The following is a 24,686-nucleotide window of genomic DNA, read 5'->3' on the forward strand; positions in this document are numbered from 1 at the left end:
TGGGAAGATGCGGCTCTCTGCAGAGTCGTTCGGGAGCGCCTGTGCCGTACGGGCTGGTGCGTGGGCAGTTGGCTGGGTTCAGCACGGGCCTTGGTCTGGCGCAGTGTTTACGCAGTGCTGCTAGGACCTTTCAGAACGGGAGCGCTGAGCATCAAGCAGCAGGAACACGAAGGGCTCTCGAGTCTTGCAGGACCAGCACCGAGGCACGACTGAAAAGCCCTCGGGACCCCGTCGGGCTCTGAACAACATCTCTGCTCCGAACTCCCCAGCGTATCTGATAGGACTCAAATTGGCAGGACTGTTCCGTAACCCAGGGAATCCCAGTTCTCCTTTCTGTGGATAGCAGGAAGCTGATATAGTCAGCCCAGGGTACTGTTGCAGTGTCTGACCAGATGGTAAGGGAGAAAAAACGGATCTCCAACAACAAAACTTGGTCAGTGTGAATTAAACATGCCACATTTTTAACAAAATCTAGGACTATGGATTATATTTTGAGCATCCAGGATTTATGTGGCTGTGAATGCAGCGATCCCTTATGTGACTTTGTCTCTCCCTGAATACTGAGATACAGTGTACAGTTGCATCTGCATGGAGAATTTTGAGGGGGTGGGATACTTTAAGAAATTTTAAAATCTTGCCAAAATATTGGTTGTATTGGCTGACACTACAAACTGCAATTTTTTTCAGTGTTTTCTTTCAAAGGGTGAATTTGGGTGAATCTTCACAGTGACAGAAAAAGGCATACATTTAGCACAGATGCCATGCTGGCATTTAATTTCAAACCACTCCTTCAGTACCACTACTAAGTTTACTACCATTTCTCTTAAAAAGGTGACATGATTTTGTTTATAATAACAGATAGAGCAATTTTCTTTTCGTACCTTCCTCTTGAGAAGGGACAGGTGTTTTGTTAAAAACAAACCCAGTGTGAAGCAAGTACGTAATGGCAGTTTTCATGAAATGTGCTAAAAAAAATGTTCCTTTTCAAGATTTTTGATTTTTGCAGACAATAGCTATCTATTCAATAGCTATCTTATACTTTCTGTCTGTATTTCTCATGTGGATGACCTGAAGAGAAGATTTCTAGGCCAGAGAGGGCAATAATTGTCATGCCTAATCGTGTCCATATACCAGCCTTTCTTTTTTTTTTTAAGTGGGGTGAATACTTCGTATTACTGTAATATTCTTTGCTTCCTTAGATCTTCACTGAAAGTGGTCAAGGCAGCCGCCCAGGTACTGAATACCTTATGGCAATACCGAGACCTCCGTAGCATTTATAAAAAGGTAAACTACAAAATTAGCATACACATGGAAGCAGTTGCACAAAAACTCTTAATTTAATGCAAAGCAATTTATTTTGATGTTCTCTTCTTCTTGTCACTCCATAGGATGGATGGAATCAGAGTCATTTTATTACACCAGTGTCAACACTAGAGCGAGAGAGATTCAAATCGCATCCTTCTTTATCGACAACAAACCAACAGATGTCACCTGTCATACAGTCAGGTCAGTCAAGGCCTATAAAGAGATTTACTGAAGAGCTTCTTCCTTTGGGGTACCTGGTATCCCTCTTTTTGAACTCTAATCGTCTCAGTTTACTTGTTACTCTGCCTAAAACATGGACTTGTTACTCTGCCTCAAACATGCTCCCTCTCCTGCATTTAAATATATGAGCAAGACTATTCAAGTATTTCATGTACGCTGTATTGCCTTAACTGATATTGTTGGCAGGCTTCAAATCCCACAGGATTTGTGGGTGTCTCGACATTAGCATTTACTTTGGATAAGAAGCACTTTTGAAGCAAATCTCCCCACTTACTCAATGCGAATCAAAGTACAAATAGTCTCAGAATGTGTGAATTGTATCCCCTTTGCATGAAACTAAATCAGATGTTGTGCTTCCCGAGCACTAATATACTCTAACTGCTGAGGGGCAGTCAGTCCGTGGGACCAGCTGAGACCTGTTCTCAAGTAAAATCCTCAGAATGCGTAGTGCGGACATCAGGTCTTTGTCGCCAGCGGTTTCCCACTTCTCCTTCTGTGGTGCACGACTTGATACTGTAGATGTAGCCTCACAGGACCTGTGTACTTCATTGCATAGAGAGCAACAGACCAATAGTGAGGAACCTATTTTCATTCCTGGTAATGTAATGCCAAATTAGGCAAGTAGGTCAAATACAAAAATCTTACTTTTCTGACTCCTCCTCGTTTATTGCAGTTTAACCAAAATCTCCCCTTTGTTCCTATAACATCTCCAGTGCTAGGACTGAGATCTTCAGGAGATCTCAGGAGAAGGCTGGTATAAAACCTCCTTGATATCCTCTTTGTTTAGCATTGGATTTATCCACTTTACTCCTGTATTTTTATGTGAACAGATCTCTCTAACTACTGAGAAATATATATATATTTACCTTGACTGCTGAAATGAGTGACCAGTTCCTACAATATTGTTGTTTAATTACTTATTTCGTTACACCATAGGAACTAGGAACCCTCACACATTCCTTCATGACAGGGATAATAAACAAGGACTCAGCCAGGGACATATTTTCCTATTAGCAGTATACGTGTAGTATCTAAGATGTTGAAGAAAGCACACCGCTCGTGCTCTCGTTCCTCTCAACCACCAGAGTACATAAAGTGCTGGGGGGGGTTGTCTAGTGCCATATGATAGCAGACTGTATTTACCAATTTTATATGACTTTGTTATTCTGGTCCTACTGTGATCCATTTTCAGTTTTCACCCAGTCTTTTGGGATTCTGAGAGATTTTCCTGACAAAACATACCTTTGTCATTCTCATACCACATAAACTGAAAATAGCTTTTACTTTTACACCTAGTGCCAAATTGCGCATACTGGCATCACAACTACACCTTGAAATCTTGGACTGCTTAAGCTATGTATCTACAGCCAGACCTAAAAAATCTTCTCAGGAGAAGCAACGACACTGAAGCAAATAGGGCTTCAGCTCAGGGAAGTGACCAGACTCTACCGATGTGTAAAAGGATATTCCATACCCACTGTCAAATTCTTATCTCAGAGTTTTCTCTCCGAAGATATGCTAGTAGAACTGTGTTGCTTCAGTTCTGGGGACTACAAATAGGAAATAAGATAGAAAGCTCTAGCGTAATATTCAGAGGCTACTTTAAAGAGCACTTAATAAGGAATCCTAATAGTAAGTGCCTGCTTTTCTGTTCTAGAACGTGAACAGGCTTGAACTAGTAAAGTGGAAGTTTGGTGCAAAGAACGTGTCTACAGAGAGCACTGTGCTAGCTCCCTTGCCGATTACACCACGCAGAGTAGATGAGTGGTAGAAGAGTTACACTGGGGCTATAATAGCTGTTCTTCGTTAGTCGTTCAATTATAGACAGATCGTTATTAGCACACACATTTCAAAATTTAGCTTTTTACAACCATCAGTGTGCTAGGATACTATCAATAATTAACTGTGCATAATAACACAGAATCGTGGGATATGACATAATGAGCGTGGCTAATGGAAGATCATATCATTGATTAACAATTGAAGCAAAATTTCTAGAAATTATTTTTTCTCCCGTGTTAAGTAGAGCTTGTCTAAGCTAACAAAACAGTTGAGTTCTCTGTGAAAGAGAAAAGATTTACCAGAACAAACTTTTTACAACTAAAATTGAGATTTATATATTCACTGTAAGGATAAAAAATAAGTAACCCATTGTTATGCTCTTACAGTGGTTACCAGCCCCCTGGAGCACAACACACCCAAGGTTCACTTCTGCATGCTGATCAACGAACAGTAACATACGTGTGTGCATGGATCATTTCAGCCAGATAGACTGTAAAGTTTCTGATGTCCCAGCTGATGTGATGGACTTAAAGATTGTATTTAAGGATAGCTTACATAAAATCATAAAAGCTAGCAGGAGTATTATCTTCTAATTGCAAACAAGTGAACATTTACATTTGTATTTGAATACCCTACACTAAATAAAGTTCTCAGGATGTCATATACAAACTGAAATGGGTAAGGTCTCTTATTTCAGTTGTAAGCATTGTGGACCAGTGACTTGCCATAAAAATATAGAATGATAATTTGATGATTCGTTGTTGATAGCTTTTGTCACTGGGGTGCTTCATCCCGGTAGAATCATGTACTAGTTTTGTTCATTACACGAGTCTGGCCATCTCTGTCATTTGCTAATCCCCATCCTTGGAGATGGAAGGGGAGAGGAGGGAGGAAAGAGAAGGTTAGGTTTTAAAATTTTTTATAGACTCTTATTGCCTATACTGATAATCTTTCTTTCTTTTTTCATCAGTTGGCAGCACATCCTCATCACCGGCTTTATTAGGAATTAGAGAACCCCGATCTGAATATGATAGAACACAACCTTCTATGCAGTATTACAATAACCAAGGTGATGTCATTACGCATAAAGACATATATACTGGTAAGATACCAATTAGGAATACATAAATATTCCTCATATGAGAAGTTTATACAATCACAGTACGGACAGTTGCATTAGCAGGCTTGTTACTGTTGCTTAATGTTGTTTTCCATTTTTATTCATATTCATTGCACGTGGAACAGAGCAGGCTGTTCATCTGTCTTCACTGTGCTATTTTCTTTAAAATTGCACACACTACCAGAATAAGAAGAGATTTGTTTGCATATTAGGAGATAAGAGGTATTTGGAAAATTTAATCTTATTTAACGCTGTTACAGAAAATCATTTTATTATACTCTTATTCATAAATATTACAAAAAACATACCAAGACTTCATACTTGATTTCACCTTTCCTCCATACTATTTGACCTAAGTCATGAGATGACAGTGAACAAGGAGAAACAAATTCCTTGTTGTAATGATTATTTGTCTGAAAAAAAAAAACAAAAAAAACCCCACAGCAACACAGAAAAGCCTCCTGGTTTCAATTTTAGCTATTGCTGAGGGACAGAATTTTCTTGTATTGTTGTTTTTAAATATAAAGTTCATGCTACCGTTTACTAACGGTGATATATGGTTCCTAGGCAATTTAACAGCCCTTACAGCCATGAATGGTATGTTAAAACACTGGTATTTTTAAGAAAACAGTGTGATGCCTTGTTTATAAAGCAACCTTTTATTTTTTTTTTCAATCAGGTATGTTATTCTGCAGTAGATATATTTGCATATATTTTGTTTGTTTTGTGTATGTTTTGTTTTTGTATATATTGTTTCACTTTAAAATACTGCATTAGACTTGAAAAGAAAGGTTGCATGATAAACTACACATGGCAAGTCTGTATGAGCCCTCTTGAGGGAACAATTGCATACTGTATATATATATATATATATATATATATATATATATATATATATACTTTTTAAGTTAGTAACTACATAAATATGACTGAATATACTGGCAAAGGCTTTCCATCCACCCAGGGTTTATCTTTTAGGACTCAACTTTGGGGTTCTCAGAGCATTTGAGAGTTTTCATAAGTACAGTGCTAAGACAGATATTCTTGTAAAATTGTAAGAATGAAAAGGAGAAGGCTCGTGTTTACCAGCGCCGTGTGGATTCTGTCGTCCTGTACTGTATTCAGAAAGCGTCAAACACATCGCTGCGTACACAGACTGAAAGGGAAGCACTTTCTGGCAACAATGTGCAAGGTGCAGAGTTTAGCCAGTATTCATGACACTTTGTTACCTGTATGACTACATTATTAGACAGTAGATACCAAAATCTGCAAACTTAACTGTTTGGGTGCCATATAATTTCTGTGGGTAAAATAAAAGCAAAAAGAATGGTAAAAAAAAAATAAATATTAAAATTGATGCCATAAACTGTTTTCTCACAGGTTCCAGCAAACCTTCGCCAATTTACATCAGTTCCTATTCCTCACCAGCAAGAGAACAAAATAGACGACTACAGGTGACTTTGAAATTTTATTTTGAAAGGATATTGATAGAAGATTCAGCATGTGGTGTTTCAATGGAACTTAAGGGTCTTTGAGTATATATTTTAATATCGGAGCTTTTTATAGCATATATCTATAACAGTTAATTTGTTATTGGGGATTACTGTACTTAGAAGGATATTAGCAATTGTTAGTTTATTGTCTGTGAATTTTCTTTTTATAGTCACTTATTTTAGTCTGTTCTTCTTATGGTTGGATCTAAAACCAGTCTCCTGACTTTTTTTTTTTTGTTTTGGTGAGTAGTCAGACTCTGTACTGTCTATGTATGCTTTAAAAATACTACTTTTAGACAGTTATTAGGTTCCCAGTGAACGCAGAAGGTGTCATGCAGGTAGGCTTAGAGGTGGTTTTCCACCGTTTTAGTTTCATTTAAACATTGGGTACATTTCATGGAGGGTGAAACCTATGCTACTAACATTGTTGGTGCAGCTGCATTTCCATACATTATACACCACCTTTCCATAAATGGTAAGTTTGAGAAACAAGTCTTTTCTCTGTTAATTATTTTTTAAGAATATTTTTCTTTCATTTTTGCAACAGCATCAGCAATTGTACTACAGTCAAGAGGATACCAACAGAAAAAACTATGATGCATACAGGTTATATTTGCAATCTCCACATAGCTATGAAGACCCATATTTTGATGATCGAGTTCACTTTCCTGCTACTTCAGATTACACAACACAATATGGACTGAAATCAACCACAAATTATGTAGACTTTTATTCCACCAGACGATCTTCTTATAGAGCAGAACAATACCCAGGCTCACCTGACTCCTGGGTGTAGCATTAAAGAAATAAAAATAAACAGTATATTTCTCATCTTGCTTGAGAAGAAGTGGAATGGCCTCATTTGCTGTTTTGGTGATGAAATGTGAAAGTGAAATAAAAGAAGGAACAAAGAAGATTTTTTTTTTTTAATGAGGAATTATGAGGAAGGTGCAAGAAAAACTGGAAGGGATGGGTTTTTTTGCTCTGTTTAGATGTTAGGTATAATTACTTGTAGATCCTATAGTCTGGTGAGGGTGTGGGCGATGTGATGAAAGGTTTGAGAATTGAGTAAAATGAATTTTGAAAGTGTGTAGGTCAGAGCAAATTAAAGCTGATTTTTTTAATGTGAATAAAAGTCTTGTTCTGATAGTTTGTACAGAAAAAAATAAAATGGATGCCCTGGTTTTATTGCTATTACTAAATGTCAAGATTGTATGCTATTACGTCTTGTAAATTTATTTTGTTGGTGTAAATATGGAAATGCCACATTGGTTAAAAGTGCCATCATTTGTAATGCAGTGTGTCATTTTAAAACACATTTGAAACATCGTACAAAAAATAAAATCCAAGGAAGTGTTATAAATTAAAAAAAAAAAACTTTTTAAAATGAATAGTGTAATTCTGAAGCACAAAGTCCAGTACAGTATATCTACACCTTTCCCATTCCCTGCCTCTTTCATAAGAAACTTCACTGCCATTTTCTATGCACATGGAAGAACAATAAATATGGAAGTCTCATCCATGGAAAGTTGTTCCCTGTTCATTTTTTTTATTTTGTGTGTGATATTCAGAAACAAATACAGTGAATGTGAAGTCAAATTGCATGTTATAAGCAGGTTGAATATGTCAAAAACATTTTGGCCATTTCCCCAGCTTTCTACAGTTTGTTCAGGCTGGCATACCAAAGCATGAAATTACGCACTTTCCTCTCTCTTTTTTTTTTTTCCCCCCCCAAACTAATATTTTTACTTTTGATATGGGCAATCCAAGAGATTTCACAACACTACCCTGTTGTCTTCCCACCATTTCTCCACTCCTTCCCTTGCTCCCCCGCAAAGAAAATCAGGATCATTTTGCTTTCATAGAAAGTGCAGTCTCCATTTGGACTACCTGAAGAATGTTTTGCTTAGATCTATTTACAATCCCAATTGTTGATTTTTTTAAAAAAAGTAACTAAATTGTATACTTTCCTCATGTTTTAGGGTCTATTAACTTTACACTGTCTGTAATCGTAAGTAAGCATCATTACCCATCATTGCACTACTGCATCAATCAAAAGCGAAAAGGTGAGCAGAATTGCTCCCAAGTTTAGAGAGCAAGCCACACTCACTTTTCCTTCCTTGGCTGGACTGCTGCTGGCCCCCGACTGTAAAAGGGAAAAGAAAGGAATGACAAACAGCCCAATGAAAGTAATGAATTAGGTCTTAACTTTTGTATGCAGCCATGCGATTCCCATTGATTGCAGTGTGACTACACGTGTGTTCCTGAGGGCAATATGGTCCGGTATTGCGCAGGTGGTGCCTTGCCTTCCCAAAAAGACTATTTTTTTTCTTTTAAGGCAGAATATAGTTTCCATTTACTTCACTCTGACTTTTTCTCGTAAGAACAATTTCCGCACTGATCTTTCATCATAGTTCTAGCTGCCTTCAGGGTCAGTTGTAAGCTGGTACACAGATAAATGTAGATGACTGTTGTTTATACGGTATGCCTATAACTCACTAAGGTGGTAAGCTCTCTGAGCCAGATACACTTATTTGGCATTTCATTGTCCCAGGAAGACTAAATTAGCTTCAGATAACAAAATGGGATACTGTTTCTCTGAAAAGAGTCATAGTGCATTATCATTATTTTCTTCTCTGAATCCACTAACAGCTCTCCAAAAAAAAAAAAGAAAAAAAAAAAAGGAAGGTAGTCATTTCAGTGTAACAAACAGCTGTATGATGGAATGATGGAATGATTTTTGCTTCTCACCTGAGGCTGTTTCATAACGATCAAAAGCAGTAAGATCTGGGACAGCACCACAACCTGGATCTTCTGTGCTGTAGCATATATATTTCATTATGTTCATTTTCTTTTGTTTTTTACTGGTCTCATTTATTTATGTATTTTACACATTGTTATGTCTTGGTGCTATACTGATTAAAATGATCTGTACAGTATATTTGTTGGTTAATTCCATTTATATACAGTTTCAAACTGAATGGGTTAAAATGGGGAAAAAATAGATGGGGCAAGATTTCATTTCACTGTTCATTTTCACAATGCAGTCTGGCTTTTGAGACCATTTTAAAATGTCAGGAGCATAAAGGTAAGCTGAATTCTTTTAAAATAGATCATATTTGCCATTTTGCACTCAGTTCGACATTCCAGTGAGGACAATTAAAATTGTTGATTTTTTTCAAAAAGCAGATGGCCTCAGGAGAGGGTGATGCTAATTTGGAGGTTAACAGTAATAGTGCGCTGGGAAATGCACTTCTTTGTTTCCACCTTTCAAACAATTAAATTGTAAATGCATGAAAGGAAAAAGAGAAATTGAACTTTATCAAAAGCAGGGAGTTAAACAGATTCAGATTAGAACAGATCAAGAACATGTACAGTGAGACTCAACAGCAGACTTGTACACGTCCCTTTATGAAAAAAATTCCTGTGGAGGACAATTCAAAGCAACACTGACCCCAGTGAAACAGCTGTTATCACTAAATGCCAGAGGATGATAAGAGACAAGTGCTGAAAATAACCTGTGTCCATGCTACCCTATCTCGTAAAAAGCTTAAAGTAGATTTGTATTTAACTAGCCACAGAATAAATCCTGCCCCCTGCAAAAAGATTTTTCTTTCCTGGTCTTTACTCCTGCCCGAATAAGAAGTGTCCATTATGAACAAATAATTAAGCAATATAAATTGTACAAAAATGTTCATAATCTTCAACTGCCTGACTTGAAATTTTGGTGTAATTGGTATAGTTATATACAAGAAGTCATATCAAAGGACAGATGAGAATTTTTTTCAGGACAGCATTCACACGATTATTTTCTTTGAGTTAATGTTAGTTGTCTTAATGAGTATGTCTTAATTCTAAAGTCAACTTGTACCTTTCCTCAGATGTCTATCCTTTTAACCATCAAGCACCCAATATATTCAGCTAGAGGCTTAGCTTGTGTGGAAGATCCATTTTGCTTGAGCTGGGGGATTGCTATATCAAAATAAGAAGCAGTCCCCTATAACTGAAGTTATTTAAATGCTGCAGTCTTCCACCGCCTTCTAAAATTTTTCCTGTACGCTTGACGGCAGACAAATGTTTTGGCAGCTTACTGGGAGAGAAATGGATTGACTCAGCTTATTGTAGCACAATGCGCTAGAATATACCCTAAAATACCAATTCTAGAAACACTCACAGAGGCGTACAGCTCCAGCGAGGACACCTAGACATGGCTTGGCAACACAGCTATGCAAAGGCAGAATAGGCTTAATGAAGGTTTTCGTCTCACTTGGCACTCCACCACACCAACAAAACTTTCCAGCACAGAAAAAAAAAAGAAAAGCACAGCATGGGTGAGCCTCACGGGAGGTGAGCTGTGTTAAGCAGAAAAAAGATTTAGTAAGAGATATTGTAAACGCTTTGGAAAAAGATGAACTATTCAGACTATCAGAGCTGACAGACACCAGCTTAACTGAAGTGAAGGAATCCAATGACGCTAGTCATTTGTAGCTGCTGTTTGTGTTATTGTAAGAAAGACTAATATTAAAGATGTGAACATTAATCAAGAATTAAAAAAGAAAAAAGATTTTGTGGCCCTGTGTGGCCCTGGATAAATTAGGACAGCTGCCAACAACAGTAGATTAAAGGATTAGAAGGAAACAAAGTCTTCAAAGTCTTTTAGCTTTGTCATTTTGAGAATACAGCCAACCATGAAAAATCTGATAGGTAAGTCTGGATAGAAAGGCCTACAGGAAAACATCGCACACTGTGAAATAAAGGTGATATGTTAAGTTAGTAACAGGTAAAGCTAGTCAGGGTCAGCACAGGCCCCCTCTTCACCAAACGCAGTCTAAGGTATCTGGGAGAAGAGAGTGTGTTATTTCCCAACTCACAAATATTGTACCACAAGAAATGTAAAGTTTTCATTACCAAAAAAAATGAGAGGGGGAGAGGGGAGAGGATAAGTATTAGCTTGTATCTTCTATGAGACACGGCTTCACTTCTGGTTGCACCGCTTCTTTCGCTGTGCCAGCCCTCGGAACCAGCCAGACCTTACCGAAGCTTGTTAAGGCTGTCTGATACCTCTACTACTGCTGTGCACAACGGCACCTTCCTAACGACGCTGAGCAGCTAGCGCGGTCTGGTTTTGTAGATTTACTAGTCTTCATCGACGAGAAAATAGCCGCTTTATAGACAAAACAGAACTTCAGCGTAACTATCCCACCGACAGTGCCTCTCCCGCCTGGCTTCCAAACACGGGCCCCTTGCAGGCTGCGGTCGAGCTGAACACCAGCGAACGGCGGCGGCATTAGGAACGTCCGGACTTCCGCCAGTCCGATAGTACACTGGGCTAAAAACATTCACGGGGGAGAAACTGCTATGCCACCTATGAAATGAAAATGGAAAGCGCAACAAAATTGTTTATGGGCTTAAAAATATGAAGTTTAGTCACGCTGTGTCATAGCCTGTAACACTAATTCAACAGACTAGGAATTAAAACTTGTTTAACTATGCTAAGGTTACATAAATGAAGCATCTGTGAATAGGTAATCAGAAACTTTCTGCACTGTAATACAGTTTCTATTACAGAGCTATGCATGGGGGGGGGGGGAAGATAAATCAGAGCATTTTTAAGAAGATCCAAGGTATTCTAGGAGGGATACTATAACTTTGAGAGCCATGTAAATTGCTGACAAGAACATGATTTTTTTTTTTTTTCCAGAAACAAGTTTCCAGCTGGCATGTCAAGTTTTATGTTACTAATTTTAGAGAATTTAAGCTTGGTTCTGTTTGCATGCATAATTTTTTTTTTTGTTGCATTCATGGGCAGCAATCATGCAGCTGCGTAGAAAAATACAATTCATTTATGTATGTTAAATTAACTTGTAAAGGGTTTTTAAGTTCTTTTGATGAGTGTACAATGCCTCTTATTTACTGAGCCTTATACTGTATGGATAGTTAGTTACACAGTTTCATTTCTAACAGCCCTTTTGTTTGTTTGCTTAGTCACTGTACTTTCTGATGAAATAGTCATAACTTTGTTAAAAAGTTGATGATGGCTTTTGCAAAACAGTACATGGAAAAATCTGTTTGAAATCATTCTTTTTTTGGCAGCTTTTTTGTATGTCTTGGCCTTTATTTGTAACCAAGGTCATTTAAAATGGTACGCTTAAGTGTGCGTTCTCCCTTACAGCATCAATATTCTGCTTGGCTCATTCCATAATAATTTCCCACATCATTACAGAATCATAATGGAATTTGCTTGTACTCCCATGGAGGAGGGGGGGGAGGGAAGGGAGGGAGTTTTTTATTTAGTTGAGATTTTGTGATGGCATTTTCAGTGTGTACCCTTTTGGGAGTCTGGAAAAAATAGCCTGGACGAATAACAGATGAGAAGCCATTTGCAAGCTCCCCAGCACTATCACTGCAGAACAGACCAAGATCTCCCTGGCAAGCAACAAAGTGATTTAATATTTTAATTAGCTCAAATATTTGTAGCAGTAAGTCTCCTGTTATGCTTATCACTCTCTGTCATTAACTACCATGTAAGAAATGGCATATTATGACCCTGCAATAGCAGCATGTTTGGGGATCTATAGCTATTCTGTCACAGGAGCACTGTTCTTTAGGTTTCTAGGTGAATTTATTCTGGGTGAATTTAACAAGTCATCCAGGCTAAAATGTGTTTCTACATCAGAATGCCCAATGGGCATTTAAAAGAAATTGATGCTTCACTGAGGCAAATGAGGTTATATTACTATTAAGTGTATCTGGGCAAATTTAAACTTTGGAGATTAGAGAAGTTCAAGTAAAAAGCTATATTTTTATGAGATATCTTATTAACTGTTCTTAATTTAAACCTTGCCTATTGCAGCTGGTGATCATGAAAATGCCCTATTCTAAATTATTTCTACCTCACTAGTGTCCCTGAAGTGATCTGCTTATGGATTTTTTCATGAATATTCCATAAAATAAAATAGGCTGCTTTCTACAAAAACAGTTTAAGGCATTTGTTACAGATTAAGTGTGCTGATGTTTTGAGCTCAGTCCCTGGTAACCTCTTTTTTTACATTAAGGTTGATATTCACAGCTTTAACTCAGCACCAGGTAATCATTTATACTTCAGGGAGACAGCAGGAATTAAAGATGGTGAATAGGAATAGGCATCTGTTCTGCTGCTATGTAAGGCACACAAGTCTAAAAGCAACCACGAGATTTCCATTCCTCAAGCTCTTGAACAACTTTTCAAAAATCGTCTAGATGATAGATTCCATCCCAGTGGCAACACCTTAACTGCTGGATATACAGCAGTAGTATCTTACAGCTTTCAAGAAATTTTCCTTCCAAAGGATCCCAAGCCAGTGTGATTAAACAGCAAGATAAGGGAAGAGGAGAGAAGTAAATATTCATCCTTCAAAAGGCTGAAGCCATGAACAAATGAGGAAAAGAAAAAGGGTCAAAATCTTTGGTAGGTTAAATGCAAAAATCTGCCAAACAAAGGAAGAGCTTGAAGAGCAATTTGTAAAGTGACTTTAAAAACCAATTACTGAAGAAACAGTAAGCCTGACAGAGGTACACTTGAAGGTGCCATAGAAAGAAGGAAAAGAAGGGGAAAAAAAGAAGGAAGGAGATGAAGGAGAAGAGAAGAAAGAAAGAAATCCCAAACACCTTTATCAGTTTTCATAGTCTCATTTACCCTGGAGTAGCTTAGGATGAATCACATGCCAGCACTTTTTAACTTCATAAGGGAAGTAAAAAAAAAATCTGTCTCAGACTGAAGCGTCAGGAGAAGAGGCAATAGAATAAAAATCAAAGTGAACAGTAACAAATTTCCAGGAGCAGGTGGTGTCGGCCCAGAGAGAAAGAAATAGGAGGACACATAGAAGAGTCCGGAAAGAGTCAACTGGAACAAGTCAACAAAACTTTTGCAAATTTACAAATCACAAATCAAATTAAGTTTTTTGAAGATATCACCAAGTAAGGCCTACTAAAATTATGAGTGGCCTAGAAAACATAATAGGGAAAGATTATTCACTGTCTCTTTAAATATGAAAAGGGAAAAAGCAGATAAAAACATGTTGCAAGTTCAAAAGCATCAAAAGGAGACATTGCTTCATTCACCACAGTTAAGCTATAAAACGCCTTACTCCAGGATAACAGGGATACTAAAAGTTTGTGCATTGAAAAATTAGTAGATGAATTCTTCTTCCATTTGTTGAACACAGCCACTGCAGCAAGATTTTACTGTACACCTGTCCTGTTCTGTTCCCGAGCCAACTCCCACAGCTCACTATCAGAGCAAAGTGCTCAGGCACTTAGTCTGATGTGGTAAAGCCTTTCCTAGGTTTAAGGTGAACAATCATGTTTCTGAAGGTCAAAAAGACACGCAACATTATTTTTAACTGAGTTACTGGAGTAAGAGAAGTTACTGAACGGCACTTTTGACTTCTGAAAGTCTGGGTTGATAAACTGCAATTACATGGGTTTTGCTCAGCTTGCAACATAGGCAGCACAAATTCACATCCTCACAAAGAATCCTATGTATACAGATCTCATAACACTAAGTAATTACAACCAGATCTGATCTCAGAAAATCCACCTGGGGCCTACTTCCAAAGGAACCTTTTAAATATTATTTTATTTTAATAATTCTGGAAAAATACAAATCTTGGTCCATTGTCATGGAATAGACATATAATTTGGAATAAACCTTTTTTTAACATTTGAAGACTTTGGGGCTTGTTATCAAATAAGAATTTTAATTATGATAATCACCCTATGCAGTAAAGTTTGACTCCAAATCTGACTACTGTATGGATTTAACTGGGGCTATTCTAGATATATTCCCCACCAAGGAATCTAGATTCTGGACCCAATATTTCTTCAACTCATACCTTTATACAGAGCCATTTTGACACCTTGTTTGCAAGACGTTTGCTATTCCTACCATTAATACCTAGTACCTTTTTCAAGGCAAAAGGTGCATTCCTTCCGCAGGTGAAAGACAGCAGCAAGCAGGGACAAAGCAACGTACTCTTCACATTGGTCCACAGGACATCCTTCCTTCAGGTCTGCTTGCACAACCATTTACTGCCACGCTAAAGGAACGTATAAGACAAGGCAAAGCAACTCATCCCTTCAACTATAAAAAAACACTAGCAGAGTTCTAAAAATACGCCAAGGCTACTGAAAGATCTTACAGCATTTGTCTATGGGGGCACCGTTGAGAACGTCGCATGAATCACGGTAAATATTTGCTTTAGTGAGTGTGATCTTAATTAGGCTTTAGTTACTATGACTATTAGCAAGCTAGTTAGCAAGCTCCTGGCTTGTGACAGCAGCTCATTTGTGTTACCAAGGCTCATTGCGGGGGGAGAACAACAGACAACAGAACTGGGACTTGGATTGCTTGGACTGTACTTGTCCGAAGTAGCTTAGTGCAAATGACCATGGCTGCCTTCCACTCTTCCTGGATTGTTACGCTAGGTCCTGAGGTGTCCTCAGGACCTTTAATCCTATAATTTAAACATTTATATCTGTGCATGTGTTACTAAGCCATATAAAAAAACAATCCATTAAAATAGGCCTCTGCTGTCTGAAGACTAGGAACTGAAGTCCTCTTTTCTCATCAAAAGCTTTGTGCATCCTGTCATTAACCTTCATGAGCAAAGATGATAATGAAGACAAACTGAGTTTCTTAGTGCCTATGTTAATGACCTAAAGTGGAAATGCAGGGTGACTGGAGAGCAGGAAACCTTGAAAACATCAAGAGAAGGAAAAACAAATCTTTTGAGATTCTTACAGAGATTTATTTTTATGATGTAAAACAACTTAAGCTTAGAGTCATTATGCTGAGTGAGACTAATTACTGAAATTCCCAGTATGTAAAGGCTATTACAATTAAGTACCTGGAACTTCGATGTAAATCACTTTCTCGAATTCTTGCTTTATTTTGATCATTACTATTCACAAAACTGTTTGCTTCTGAGGAAACATCTAGAACAGCAGTCATCTTTACTGTCATTATGAAAAAACTAGAATATAAATACAGCCAAAATATCTCTATAGAGGGAGATCTATCTAGCTTCTGAGGGATGTGTGTGTCACTTTTTATGCAGGGGGCATTTACATCGATGCATTTTTCTCCCCTGCTTATTTTAGTTTTAAGATCAGACAATATAGTTGCAAATGTTTTCCTTCTGATTAATAAATAGCACAGTGATTGAACATAATGGCTGGTTTTCAACACAGATATATCAAAGGGGCTGTGAACTTCCTGACCTAACCACACAAAAAGTATCTGCTGTGGGACAAAGTCAAATTAAAGGAAGAAACTGAGTTGTATCTACTGGTTTTGTTCTGTTAGATTAAAAAAAAAAAAGACACTGACAAACGTGTTTGTCAGAGTTGTTACTTTAAAGCAAAGTAGTCTGTGTGTTCTGAATGTCTTTACAGACACAATTAATTACCTGTTCTTAAGATGACAGGAAAATACTCAACACTGATTATTTGTTTTAAGGTAAGCTAAAATTTGTCTAAGGCTTTTCCCACAGAATCTGAAATTTTATGCAAGAGGATATGGTTGGCACAGCATGATCAGATAAACGCATATGTTCACTAACTCAATGTGCCAGTTAAGATCTGAGATGGAGGAAGAGGACTTGTCTGGTCTACAATTTGAGCTGTGTGTAGCAGAACAAAATGGATGTTCTTTTGAGCTGTACGGAAAGCACGCCTGCCTTTATCCTTCCACAGATGGAAAAAGCACTAAGAACTTGCTCATCGCCACAGCAGTTAGTGTTGGAACAGAGCTTCCTGCTTCTGCATGAGGACAAGCAAACATCTCATTTTCAAGCGGATATAGACAGTATCTCCTCCTCTTTTTAAAGCTTAGAGCACGTACACGTTCTAGCATAACAGCTAAACTAGTGTTTATGAGACTACTGCATATGGATAGAATTCATGTACTTCTGGAAAGCTCTCTTTCCATTGGAACCAGTCCAGGTGTGTTATTTTTGAGCAACAATTGCAGGCTTCAAATCAAGGCAGATTCACCTGAACAGCGTATTTTCATTTAAAAAAGTCCTTCCTAGACACAGGCAGCAAACAAGAGTATGCAAATACATAAAACTCACTGTTTTTCCTATTTTTGTTTTCTCCTAGAGATGGAATCACCTCTTGGCAGGGAGAACTCATGACTGCTTAGCATCAGCATGTTGCCCTGTGAGACCAAGAACCCCCTCATCGGTCTGGAGCCATATGTTCTTTATGTTCTATTTGTTTACTATCTTCCTGTCTCACATTTTCCCTATCCCTGTGTTTATAAATTCCTATTATACCCCATTTTAAAATCTATACATATATATATGTGCATGTGTGTGTGCCTTGGCAAATAAGTACTGCATAAAATACTAAGCACAGTCAGCTTCCATATGCTCCACTCACATAACCAGGATTGTGATTTAACACACAGGACTGAAGAATTGCGGAGAAACAGCACAAAGTCCACCATTTTCCTAATGCAGCGAGTGACCTTTCCTTAAAGATAATTGGTTGTTAATAAAAATACTTGGAGGTTTTACCCTTTCAATGTAAACACCTTTTCCTACTCTCAAAAAAATTAGAAATTGTACACTCTTTCTATTGCCCATTTTGGCACACAAGTCAGGGCCGCAGAATAAATATAATTCCAGTCCTCCCTCTCCTCCCTTTTAAAAAATGTATACATGCCAAATCAGTGAATAACTTACCTGGTCTGAAATTTCTTCTGGATGATCTACCAACTGTCTTTTATTTACACTACAAAACAGTAATCATAGAATTAATCAGGATTTATAACCCATAGGTTCTCCATACTGATTCCTACCTGAGCTGGCATCTGAGAAGCTACACTAGCCTTCTATTTCACTAAAGTGGAAACATCCAGTTTCTTATCTGTACAGCGTAAATTCCTTTTATGGTTAACTTACATTGTTCTCAGCTCTTCTAGGGCAGCATCCTTTCCCCATACCTAAAAGCAACAGTGGGAGACTTCAATACTCTTCCTGATCTGCCACCCTGCCAAACTGTATCAAAAGTACAACCGTTCCAAAGAGATGTGCCCAAACCCATTCAAGTTCCAGCATTTAGGAATGCCCTCATACTGCAGGGGAGTTATGATGATGTCTGTAAGGTAGACATTTACCCTGTACAGACAGCAGCATCTCGAGCGACTCAATTAGCAAGATTCATATGAACACTCACTCTATCCATGTGCATTTCTTTACAAACATCAGACCATACTTCCTCTTCTCTAAGACGAGTATAAACAAACTCAAAACCTATGTCATGATGTTTCAGGAAAGAGCACCTTCAAACTGACCTGCTAGTGAAGCAAATTCCATATTTTACTCATAAAAACTAAGCCAAATGACATAGCTAAAGCAACACAGCCATAAGCTTTGGTTGGCTAAACCTCATCGCCTTATTGCAAAGTTTATAGAACTAAGCTTGTCACTCACATGGCAAAGGTTTTTAGCAGCAAGTAACCACTGTCAAAGCTTAGTTCCTGCAAATCTCTTCACAAACAACTAACAGCTGTACACCCCTCCCACACTACTGCTGTGAATGGGAAGCCTGACAGGAAATACATCATTACAAATGTCATTACATTATTGGTTGTCAATAGATGATACTGCCAAAAGACAATTCACATGGGTGACTGGTACATGCTGCCTCGCATCTTGTCAAGCAATGTGTAAGCATGGCAGCTGGACTGCACAAAGGGGGACTTGAAATAGCTGCTTATTGTCAATTTAGAGCTGTAGCAAAAGGTTTGATGTCTTTTAGACTGATTTTTTGGAAGAATCTGCTGCAGAGGCCTCAGGCCTTGCAGTGACTATTGAGAGATGTTCACTACCCATCACATAAATTTCTATGAAGCAGGTAACAGCATTTTCCAAAGCTAGAACATGCCTTCAATGCAACATGAATGCAGAATACACACTACATTATAATTATTTCTTCTTAAGGAGAAGACCTGAAGTTTTATCTCAGGAAAGCCGAGATCAGGAGCAAGGTAATGTTCTGAGTATTCTGTCAGGGGATAGGGAAAGATACATCTCCCCAGACACGCAACATAGATGGAAGATGTCACTGTCTGCAAAGGAAGAGGGAAATCAGCATCAAGGTTCTTCATTTGCTCACAATTAGCATCACAGTGATATTTTGTGATTTCCTTTATACAAAAGATACCATTATTTTATTAGAGACTCTAAATACCTTATATTTAGACACATACAACCTACAGAGCATTAATTAATTTAAAATGCATGTATTTTCAAAAATAATAGCGTCTCCTTTGTGTTCTTACTGGGTGTTTCAGGCTATCTTACTAGGCTGTTTCAGGCTAAATTTCTAAAATTTACTTTGCTTTCTTTATGCTGTTTTAATTAACAGTAGAGTTGATAATTGCATCATAATTAGACATGCTAGCATAATCATCCTAGATACGCTGTTTTTCAAAAAACCTAATCAGGTATGTTTAAAATGTATAATTGGAACATTCTAGAGGACTTTTAGATTAACCTGAGAAAAACAGTTCTGATTAGATTTTGTGAACAAGACAACCAAATCCATCATCACCTATATAGCTTCCCACACCAAACATCCATTCTGAAACCATAATGTTAAGAAAAAAAACAACATAAATGAAACTGAACTAACATACAGACTTAGAACAGGTATGAACTACTTAACTACTACAGTGACGATTTGCTTCATTAAACCCTTCCTCAAATCTGTGCGGGACTATTTGTATCTATACAAACCTGGTACAAGTTTCAGTAGAACATGTGGTATAGATTATTTCCTAGAGCAAACATAATATTCAAAAGCCTGTCTTCTCAGTTTTGAGAAGAAAACATGGAGACTTCTCTGAGTTTTGTTTACTTTAATTTCAATCCGCCATGATCATGATTCCACTTATCACAGCATTTTAAAATAGGCAGTGCCAAAACAAAGCATCCATAGTACGATATCTCAAACACTTTCTGTATCACCTACTTCAGCAGCTATAGCATATATGGTAGATGAAGCAATAGCATATATTTTCCCAACAAAATAACCTAGAGCTTTAAGTCTTTATGAAATCTGTAAATCAGCTACAAATGAAGATCTGAAACACAAATAAAGTCATACTTTGTTTTTCCTTAACCTTGAATGATGCCAAGGAGGATGTTTTGAAGGGAAAGGATTCATTACATTTTTCCATTTTTCTAAGTTCTGCATATGTTTAATAAGTTTACTCAAAAAGTAATTTAAGGCTTTGTGAGATTTTAACATAACTTCATGTGGTTCTTTTACCCCCTTTTATGGAACAGTTTTGTAATACAGTCTCTGAATAACTCAAAGCCCCCGAATGCTCACTTTCCCATGGAATGACTCACATGTGGACTGAGACCATGTGCAGAGTGCCAATATGGATGAGGAACTTTCTAGAAAACAACGGACATATGAAAACAGAAATCTGTATTATATAAACACTCAACTAGAATGCATTACTTATGTTATGAAAAACACTGACTAATACCAGTCTTATATGTAAGTGGCTTCCCTCCTTCACTTCTGCTTTATATTCACGTTACTTGTGCACAATACCCTCCTCTTAAAATGCAAATTCCACAATAGAGCTTATTACAGTAAATAAGCATCATCTGCTGTTGATACCAAGTTCTAATACCAATTGTTTTGCTATTAAAATTAAGGTTAGGTAAGGTAAATTTATATTAATATATAATCAATCCTACAAATACAAATGCATGTCAGATAGAGAATGGGCTATCTATCCAAGTATCCCACTAGAACAGAGAAAATCAGGCTCTGCTGAACTTAATTCATAAAAAGCTACATTCAAATAAATTAAATTATAAAACAAAGACAGGTCCCATGTGTTACACACTCTAAACTAACACAGCTCCTTTAGAATTTGTCTACATTTTACTTTCTTGGATCAAATTGGGTGTCATTTGTACTGCTCAGAAATATCCTTCAAAAGGAAAAAGATAAAATGAAAATAACCAAAGTATAAACACTGTAAAATAAGGAAGAGTCAGAAAGACAATGGACAAGATTCAAGACCCACACCTGAGAGCCAAAACACTTCTTAATGTGAGCAAGTCAAAAGACTGTTGCTTTGATGCTGCCTTCAGGACCTGTTGTAATTTTGGCATTCTGATTTGCTCAAGTTTGTCATCTACAAGTACAGACTGCCCACCACAATGGTAAAAGTGTGAAGAAGAGTTGACTTGTTTATAGAAAAGGAAACTCCTTTTTCAGTGGAGAATTGCAAAATGGGGAATTATAGAATCGTATCAAGAATATCACAAAACCATATCTAGAATATGACAGTTCATGAGAGAAGGAAAAGCATATCTGATTGGAGCATTCAGTTCAGACTTACATTGACAAGACTTAACTTACATTGATTTCATTTATCTAATGGTATTAGTGTATTGCAACTTTCAGTCAGGAAAGTAATCATCTGGCCAGAGGAGCATATAGAATAAAAAGGAGATTTGAAAACAACAGGCTGGTAACACAGTTACATTGGATTGCAGCATGTGTATCTTGTGCTAAAGGACAGAACAGGAAAATGGATTATGGCTGTGTGTTGGTAATGTGTGTTGTGTGTCAGTCTGTGTCCTCATATGTATAACTGGAAACACTACAATGACAGCACAGTTCTCCAAAAAACTTAGCATGACTTCGAGAACCCCAGTGGCCCAAGTGCCACCATTTGGGGACTACAGCTTTAGTCTACTTTGATTATTGTTAAATACATAGCTTCAATAGCACAGAACGCAGTGCCGACTTCAAAATCTATCCAAGAAGCTGGGTAGATACTTACGTTGTTAATCCACAATGAGCTTCTTGTTACTGTTAGCTGTACTCACACTAGCAAATTTAAAGGCAACTTCTCTATATCTTAGACAGGACATATATGTCCTTAGAGGTAACATACATTTATACTAAACTTTGTAAGGATGTTAGAAAACAATTAAAAAGTATTCTTGATACAGACAAAAACATTCAAAATTTTTATCCCTATTTCTACTGAGATGAATTGTGCATGTGTTTGTGTAGTACTTTCACACAAGTGATATTTTTTCCCCATTTGTTACTGAGGATAAGCAGGGGAAAAATCAACATGCCCTATGAAAGCTTTACACGTGGTAGCTAATCTGCAGGCTACCCGAAATTTATAGGGTAGACTTTCACCATTTCACCCAATCTGATCACTAACACACTGAATGTTTTCAGATTCAGAGCTCCATCAGTGCATTAACACAATACCGTATGCAGAACAGTGAAAATCCGCCAGTCACCAGCAGCAATGTTACCCCAGGAAACTAAACAGCAGACACTCATAGCTCCATCAATGGAAGTATTAGAAGGAGGGTTAAGATACACACAGAGCAGAAAACCACACATTTACTCTTCCACTGTGAAGACTGTGATTTAAAAAATTTTTAAAATAGGCTCTTTCCCCAAAGCAAAAAGATTTAGTAATTCTAAGAATGGCAATGATTATCTGTTCTAAAATACATTCCCAATGAGAATACTAAGAATCTGCACCTTTTATCTTGAGCGACATGCTGGGTCATGCAACCAAACAAGACAACAGCTTCCCTTGTCTGTGGAACCTAGTGAGTTTTTTAAAAAAAGATGGATAGTTGAAACAGAAAATTGAGGAATTTCTCACATCCACAGGCAAGCTCTAGAGGGCAATGTGAGGACAAGAAAAAGCATCAGAACAGGACAGTACATTATGGAGCTTTAATAAAAGAATGCAATGGCTTCTTCAGAGATACCATCATACTTAACTGCCCACTCTGGTGTTGAACATGGGCATTTATATACAATATTAAGGTTTTGGTTCTCTTTGTAAGATCAAAGCACTTCTTTCTGCTCAAACTGCATAAAAAGTTAATTTGTCTCCTACGCATTATTTAAAGACGTGGGGAGCACTACCATAGATTGAGGGCAGACTAGTTAATGTGGACAGATGAAATTTCAGTTGCTGATCACACCCTTTTTGAATACAGGCCAGGAAAAGCAGACAGTAAGGTAGTGTTCACTGGGAAGGTAAGCTATTATCTACAAAAATAGAAGGAAAGTGCTTGCTTCTGTGGTTAGTCTAGGAAATAAAAATGGTTATAAAAGAATGTTACAGGTGTGGCAGCAGCTAATAACAAGCAAGGTCACAACAGCTGTCTGGTCCAATAGCCTAGGGGTGGTTTGCGCAAGAAGCACTATCCTGCCACAGGAAGAAACAAAGTTCAACTCTCTTTTTCTCATGCCAATAGGGATTGGCATTGCTGTAGAAATCAAAGCAGGCATTTCCCTTGATACACTGTGGTAGTAGCATTTCCAGACATCCAACGGGCAGCATGGACTCGTCAAGGTCAACCAGTTCACTGATCTTAGCCATGAAGCTGACCAATTTGAGTCCCAGAGTAGGCCAATCTCTGACACCCCCTCTCCTTACTATTTCAGAACACCCTAAATATTAGGAATCATCTTATACATACCATTTCTTGTTGACATTAAATGTTTTCTTGTAGTCTGTTGTTCTCTGTATGAATTACCATGAAAAAGAATAACACAAGCAGCAGGATATTAATGGAATAATTTATGTTTTAGGCTAGTTGTTTAAGGTATATATAGATTCATTTTTCTTAACTAGAAGGAGTGTGAAATGAATTATCTCCCTGTGCATCAGCACGAAGTAATCACATACTATGAGAAGAGACTGATCTCCATTAGGACTAAGTGCAAAAAACCTCCAGCTTATTACAAAGGGCTTATAATCAAGTCACTGCATTGGAGCACAAATTGTTTACTATCTCCTAAAATTATTCAAATTGTTAAATAACTCTAGAATCAGCCAGTGCATCCTCAGATGGCCAGAGAGATAGATGAGATTGAGATTATCGTATCACATGGAATGCTGAATGACTATTTTTGACAATCTCACCTCTGCCCAAAAAATCAATCTTTGTATATGAGTGCTTAATGTGGGAACAAAATGTATGTTCCTTCTGTTTGGCTGTAAATCCCTTGGCACTCCTATTGATCCAGATCCTATTTAAAGTTGTCAGTCATCCAGAGAGGTTACTAGGCTGTTTTAGAAGAGGATTTATCTAATTCCAAGTATTGCACACAGTTATAATCCCATGCAATGAAACAGGGATCAGGCCATTCATCAACTGTCAAAAGGCATTTAATCTGAATCTGTCTAGCTTGCTGATGTTATTAGACATTCAGATGCTGGAAACAAAGAATGAAAATCTTTTAAACGTTATAGATATGTTGACCTGTCGTATCCTCTACTCAGGTCGACATACTAAGGGCTACAAAGAAAATTGTTATAATCCCACCCCTTTCACATCCCTGTAACTCTCTGCAACATACATCCTGTTCAATTCTTTACCAGTTTTGGTTTCTGTTTGACAATGAAATTTGTAAAAAAGACTAAGCCAAACCAATCTCAGCTGTTTTTTTTTTTTAACTTCTCCCATATAACAAAACAAAAACCTAACTGAGTAAATTTCTGAGTGTATTTTTTTGAACTGGGTCAAAAATGACCCATACTTGAAACCTAAGAATATAGTCTTCAACAAAGTCCAACCAACTGCACCAAAAAGGAAGCCACTCTGAAAATGCTAACTAGGTGTCTGCTTTTTTTTTTTGTAGATCTAGCTGACATGTAATTTTCTTTGCTTCAG

The 24,686-nt window shown here is 37.5% G+C and overlaps 1 protein-coding gene across 5 annotated transcripts in view; it reads left to right on the plus strand.

Annotated features, from left to right (window-relative positions):
- PKP4 (plakophilin 4) overlaps nt 1–6,850 on the plus strand; it is a 67,024-nt gene extending 60,174 nt beyond the window's left edge. For 2 of the 5 annotated variants that reach the window (XM_026080777.1, XM_026080738.1), the window contains exons 17-21: nt 1,200–1,284; nt 1,389–1,506; nt 4,298–4,429; nt 5,828–5,901; nt 6,488–6,850. In XM_026080777.1, the coding sequence (XP_025936562.1) occupies nt 1,200–1,284; nt 1,389–1,506; nt 4,298–4,429; nt 5,828–5,901; nt 6,488–6,736 (658 nt within the window). In that variant the 3' untranslated portion in view covers nt 6,737–6,850. Of the gene's footprint in view, nt 1–1,199; nt 1,285–1,388; nt 1,511–4,292; nt 4,430–5,827; nt 5,902–6,487 lie in introns of all 5 variants that reach the window. The other 3 variants (XM_026080748.1, XM_026080758.1, XM_026080769.1) reach the window with 3 other exon arrangements.
- The last annotated feature ends 17,836 nt before the right edge of the window (nt 6,851–24,686 follow it).

Source organism: Apteryx rowi, unplaced genomic scaffold, assembly GCF_003343035.1.
Source record: "Apteryx rowi isolate R43461 unplaced genomic scaffold, aptRow1 scaffold_1157, whole genome shotgun sequence".
Taxonomy (NCBI): Eukaryota; Metazoa; Chordata; class Aves; order Apterygiformes; family Apterygidae; genus Apteryx; species Apteryx rowi.